The 5,962-nt window shown below is 57.8% G+C and overlaps 1 protein-coding gene across 1 annotated transcript; it reads right to left on the reverse strand.

The window, feature by feature from the left end:
• Positions 1 to 400: 400 nt before the first annotated feature.
• On the reverse strand, positions 401 to 4,890 carry ZNF503 (zinc finger protein 503). The gene is made up of 2 exons (XM_019624085.1): positions 3,670 to 4,890; positions 401 to 2,971 (listed from the first exon to the last, which is right to left on the reverse strand). Exons 1-2 carry the CDS (start codon positions 3,967 to 3,969, stop codon positions 1,331 to 1,333), a joined length of 1,941 nt encoding a protein of 646 aa, XP_019479630.1. The 5' UTR covers positions 3,970 to 4,890; the 3' UTR covers positions 401 to 1,330.
• Between the last annotated feature and the right edge of the window lie 1,072 nt (positions 4,891 to 5,962).

Raw genomic sequence — 5,962 nt, forward strand, 5'->3', positions numbered from 1 at the left:
CCCAGCCTGCGCCGCTCCCTGCACAAAACGAAACCCAAACTCTCAAAAATCTCAAGAGGAAATTTTTTTGAATCATTATTTTTTCTTTCACTTTCAATAAACAGGCTGCTGGGAGAAAAATTAAAACGAAATGAACGATAGCTAAGGACACTATCTTTCCAAATTGTGAAACCTCCCTCTTTAAAAATATTTTTCCTAAGGCCACCCCCACGACTGGCCTCCCCTTCGGAAGCCTTTGCCTCTTCCTGAAAATCACAACAAAATAATCGGAAATGCGGCCACGGTCCCGGGAAGGAGTAGCCTTGAGGCCCAGGGAATCCACTGCGGCTGAAACTGTCATGTTCTTCTTTCTCTTTAACCAAAAATAAATAAATAAAAAATAAAAAATAAAAATAAAAGATAAGAAGAAAAACCTTTTAATACATCAAATATACGGAATTTTAATCTTTAAAGCGATACATTGTCTATTATTTTAGTACATGACGTAAACCTTACTTGTCCCCTTCTCAGCGGGTGGACTTAAAAATTAAAAATAGTTAAGTGTTCCTTTTAAAGAACAAAATAAGGCAAATGAGGTTTTGGAATAGAATTGTTTTTTCCTTTTTTTTTTTGTTTTCTTCCAGAATACATACAAAAAAATACCCATTCTCTTCCGATGGTATACACCTTAAAAATAATTGCAATTTGAAATCAGAGCTGACAAATTGTGACTTGTTTTGTTTTGTTTTTTTCATTTTTTTTGTAACAAACATGCATGTAAATTGTGTTTCAATCAGACATTAAATAAGAACGTACAATACAATCATAGCAATTTTAAAGTAACATTAAAGAGAAGACCTCTAGTTCTGTGGCGGCTTTGTATTTATAATCTACAAGGGACGGGAGGGTTTGTTTTCCATTTTTACCCTCAAGTTTTAATTCCCTCCCCCCTTTTATTTTAAACCTACTGAGCTCAAACTAAATAATGCACTTTAGAACCACGGGTCCGCTTGGAGCTAACATAAATAAATAGCAGTGTCCACTGATAGCAGTCCTCAGATGGACACTTTCTCAATTATTTTTTTCCTTCTTTTTCTATAAAAAGTCAAATGATATTTTTTTCAACTTTTATAAAGTTTGGGTGAAGAGGTGAGGTGGGGGAAAGGGGAGTTTCCCACCGGGTCTCGGTCGCTGTTTTGGGTAGATAGATACGGTATATATATTTTTCCTTTCCTGGCCCGGGTCATCCCCACTCGCGGGTGACAGTAGGTTCTCCCTGTTAACGCCCCTCCCTCGGCTCCTCCCCTCCCCCAACTTCTTTCTCTCCCCTACTAGCCCTCGCGACCTGCTCTCACTGATACCCCAGAGCCGAGGCCGTGGTCAGTCTCTGTCCGTAGAGGGCGTAGGGGGAGTAGTAGGGTCCGGTGGCGGCGGGCACCGGCACCGGAGCGCCGGGCGTGGGGAGCGGGCTCTTGGAGTACGGGTGGTAGCGGCTGCTGAGTCCCAGCGCGTGGTGGGGGCTGCGCAGGGCCAGGGTCCCGGGGCTGCCCGGAGCGCCGGACGTGGGGATGTGCATGTGGCAAGCCATGGCGGCTGCTGCGGCGCTGGCCAGAGACGACGAGCTGGGGTAGCCCGACAGCAGTTTGTCTGTCCCGGGAAAGGCCGTATGGGTCCGCAAGTGGCTCAACAGCTCTTCGGACGTGGCGAAGCGCTTGTCGCACGGCCCATTAGCCGACACCCAGTTGCAAATGTGGGGGAGTGGGTCGTTAGGGAGCATGAAGCCGTAAGGGTAGAGAGGGTGGCCGGCCAGGGAGGGCGGTGTGGCGCCCGCAGCAGCCGCAGCCGTTAGCGATGAGTGCACGCCGTGCAGCGGGTGCGTAGGGTACACCAGCGGGTATCCGGACTTGAGCGCCGCGGCCGCCGCGGCTGGATCGTGGGCGCACGATGCGCTGGCAGCCGCCGCCCCCGCCAGGTGGCTGGCGCAGTGGTAACTGAGGCAGTACGGGTCCCGGCACAAACTGGCTGTCATCACCGACGGCGGCGACGCCCCGGCTAAGGGACTCGAGCCGGCCGGCTTACTGCAGCCCAGAGAGCCCGCCGCAGCCGCCGCCAGCTGCGCCCCCACCAGGCTTCCCGGCTTGGTGGGGTCGAGAGCCACGCCGTGTGGCAGAAACTGGGGAGGGTAGCCGGCATAGGCCCCAGCCAGGCTGCCTGGGTAGGTCATGCCTGCGGGAGGCAGAGGGAACACTGTCTGGCCCGGCTTGTAGGGCGATACTGGCGCCACTAGCCCTGAGCCCAACACCGAGGAGGAGGTGGGTGCGCTGGGGCCGGAGCCGGAGCTGGAGCCCGATGAGCCACCACAGTCCGAGCCTAGACCCTTGCCTCCAGGGCCCCCATCTGGGTGCTGGTTCACGTCCACATTAATCCCTCCACCGCAGCTAATCCGGCCGTGCGCCAGCCCGGTGGGTCCCCCTTCGGCCGAGGTACCCCCGGAGCCCTTGCTACCGCCACCGCCGCCGCCTGCGTCGGGGTCCTTCTTGTCGTCCTTGCCCTCCGGGCCGCCCCCGGCCGTAGACAGCATACCTCCTGGCGAGCAGGCCGAGGCGCTGGAGCTTGGGCTGCCTGTCCTGGGAGTGAATGGCTGGCAGGTGGCGCTCGGTACCCGGAATCCGGACTTCTCCGCCGAAACCCCCCCGCCGCCGCCGCCACCCCCGCCGCCACCGCCTCCTCCGCCGCCGCCTCCCGGTTCCTTCTTATCCGAGCCGGGTTTGGAATACGGCTTGAAACTCGACTTGTCCTCCACGCCGATGTCACTCAGCTTGAGGGGGCCTGACTTTCCGTCCTTGTCACCCCCGGTGCCGCCGCCGGCACCGCCCGCGCCGCCCCCACTGGAGGCGACCGAGGAGAGTTTCGAGGAGGGCGAGGGGTCGGGTTTCCCGATCTGCGAGCATGTTTGCGCCAACAGCGCCAGCGGGCTCTTCTTGGCATCAAGCTGCGGGATCAGACGTGGAGGGGGGCACAAAGAGAAAGAAGGGGAAAAAGCCTTTAGAATCTTGGCTTCCAGGGTTCAAACGCCCTCGGGCGCCTGGCCTCAAAGACCCTCCCAGCCCCGAGGCGCAATTCTAGGAGACACCCCCACACACACACGCATACACACATTCTCGCCCTTGAGAAAGGTAGCAGACCCCTTGCCCCCAATCAAGAGCTTTCATGCCCTCTATGGATTTTTAAAAACTCACAAAATGTTTTGGTTTCTGATCCCTAGACCCAGAACTGTAGAACCCCCCCCATCCCGAATTCTTCAGAATTCTTAAGGGCTCGGGGGTTGCGCCTGAGTGGCTGTGTGCAAATACCAGTTTCTGGGGAACCCGAAGACTGCGACTTTGGAACCGTATTTCGGACTCCTGTCCATTTTCCGAAAGTGAATGGGCCTGGGTCGGGGTAGGGGCTTTAATACCAAAGGGAGAAACAAGTTTTGGCTGCCTTGTCCCTCTAGCATTCACACCTCCTACCTCCCTTTCCGCCCTAGTTTTAAGGTGTGGGAGCACTATCCTCTCCCCTCATCCCGGAGCTGAATCACTCCGACCCCCCCCCTCAACTTCCACTCCCAGATCCTCCCGAGAGAAAGAAATTCCGTGAAGCGGCAGTCACGGTGGTGGTCCCAGCACGACCTAGGGAGAGGATCCTTACCTCGATGGGGCTGACAGGCGTGGAAGGCAGGGGCTGCAGGTACTCGGGGTGCAAAATGTGGCCAGTCCGTGCCGTTAGCATCTTCAGTACCTTGATGGGCAGTCGGTTAGCCTGGCGGAGAGGGTCAGAGGGGGGCACGGCGTGCACAAAAGGCTTGGTGCTGCCGGCCGGGGACGAGCCTGGGCCGGGGCCGGAGCTATTTCCAGAGAGCGCACTGGTCCAGGCAGGGTCCGCACTGCCTCCGCCGCCGCCGCTGTGCTTACTGCTTCTTAGGGCAGAAAGCGAGGGCGCTGTGCTCATGACCCACCCGCGCGCATGGGAGCAGCGGGGGGAGGGCTCCGGGAGGCGCTGGGCGGGCTCGGGGCTGCGCGCTCGCCCGGGGAGCAGGAGCAGCAGGAGCAGCAGGAGGAGCTGGCGCGGCGGCCGCGGGCGCCCAGCGCGCCTTCTGGGTGCCTGGAGCCAGAAGCGAATAATCCTGGGTGGCCCGCAGCAGTGCTCTGGCCCAGCGAGAGGAGAGGCCCGACTGCAGGAATGCCGGGTGGCTCGCCGTGTCCGCCTCGGGCTGTGCCCCTGCGCTGCGCACTCGCGGCCCGGCGCTGGCGCTGCTCTCTGCGGTGTGAGCCGCTGCCTGTCCAGCCGGAGCTCTGGCGAGGAAACTCACTTCAAAAGCAGCTGCACCAAGGGGGAGATTAAAGCCTTTGCCGCCTTCCAATCAAATGGGAGCCCGAGGTGATTGGAGGGTCAAGGGGATGTGACGCGTCCCGCGCTGCCGCCGCCGCCGAGACTCTTAGCGCCGGTTTTAATGGGCAGCTCTCTCTTCGCCGCCCCCCCCCACATCCCTTGTCCCCTCCCTCGATTTCGCTACGAGGACGAGCTGGACTTTTATTCTACGTTTGCTATCTGCCGCCTCCCTCTTTTTTTCCTCCTTGTCGTCCTTCCTTTCCCCAGCTCCAAAATAAACTGAAACGTTTTGCAGAAGGGTGCGTGTGAGGATCAGATTGAGGTGGTGCTCAAATGGAGTACTCGCAGGAGTCTGGATAACAGCGGAACTGTCAACTCCAGGGGTGCAAGGGGGCCCACACACCAAATATGCTCTCCTCCTCAGTAATTGAAATCTCTCACGGTGCGGCCGCCAGGGTAAGGAAAGGTGGGGAGCGGGTGCTGGAGGAAGTCAGCCCTCCCGCTTTGATTTCCTGAGATTCGGCGGCGGAGAAACCAGAAGCTAGGTGGGCAGCCGAGGTGGCGGCGGCTCATCTCCGAGCACAGTGCTGGGCTCCCCGCCCTTCCCGGCCACGTGACGCCCGGGGACTCTCAGATTGGGGCAGGAGCGGGGGTCACATGTTTCCTCTGTTTCACACTCAGCCCCCCTTTCTTACTCTCCCCTGCCACCCTCTCTTCTCCCACCCCGAAAGTTCTTCGGGCATCTCCACCCCTCCATCACTTGTCAATGTTCCTCGACCGCAATCAATCAGTTATTTGTCAGCTCTTGTCAATCCGCCCGTGATTTATGTCAGCTTTTGTTGCTGATTACAAGGCGGGTGCGACTTGAAGGGGAAAAAGAGAGAGGGAGAGAAAGAGACGGAGAGGAAGGAAGAGACCGAGGGGGAAACTGGAGGAGGGGGAAAGAGGAGCAGCCTCCTGGGATGGGAGGGGTGTGGGGGCTGTAAGAAAAAGAATGAAAGAGGGGAAGGAGGCGCTCAGTGTCAGGAAAATGAATAGTGAGAGTAAAGTGCGCAGGTGCGCCTAGGGCGCTGAGAGGGGTGTGCAGGCCTGGGGTGCGTGCCTCACCCCTCAGCGTCGGAGACATAGATACACCCTTCCACCTCTGGGGAGTTCGGTCCGCTGGGGCCTCGGAGTTTGGAGCGGCTTTGGGTACCCGACACGGGAGGCTGCAACATCTAGCATGGGAGATATTTCCTCCCCCGGGATATGACTCAGGGGCGTGTGGCGTGCGGATGCCAGGCTGCGAGCCTGCCGCGGACCCTACCCTCCGTAGTGCCTTGATCCCAAACTTGGAGACTTCTTTCTAAGAGCCACATCACCAACGTAACCTTGAGGTCAATGGTGGGGTATCCCCCTCAATTCTTTGACCCCCCCCCCCTTGGGATCGTGGCTAGGGCTGAGAGGCTGCGGACAGGAGGCCTGGCCGTGGGTGTATAGGGGAGATACGTCTCAGGCTCACTCAGCCACCTTCCCCATTCCTCCCCCACTGAGCGCCATCCCAGCAGGCTTGGTAGTCGGGGTTACTCCCGGCTGTTCGCTCGAATTTATTGGAACGCGGAGCTGGGATTGA

This window comes from Hipposideros armiger, unplaced genomic scaffold (genome assembly GCF_001890085.2).
Source record: "Hipposideros armiger isolate ML-2016 unplaced genomic scaffold, ASM189008v1 scaffold_15, whole genome shotgun sequence".
NCBI classification, from domain to species: domain Eukaryota; kingdom Metazoa; phylum Chordata; class Mammalia; order Chiroptera; family Hipposideridae; genus Hipposideros; species Hipposideros armiger.

Coding starts and splice junctions, on each gene's coding strand:
- ZNF503 (XM_019624085.1), bottom strand. CDS start 3,969: ATGAGCACAGCGCCCTCGCTTTCTGCCCTAAGAAGCAGTAAGCACAGC. Junction 2,972..3,669: donor CGCCTGTCAGCCCCATCGAG/GTAAGGATCCTC, acceptor CTGATCCCGCAG/CTTGATGCCAAGAAGAGCCC.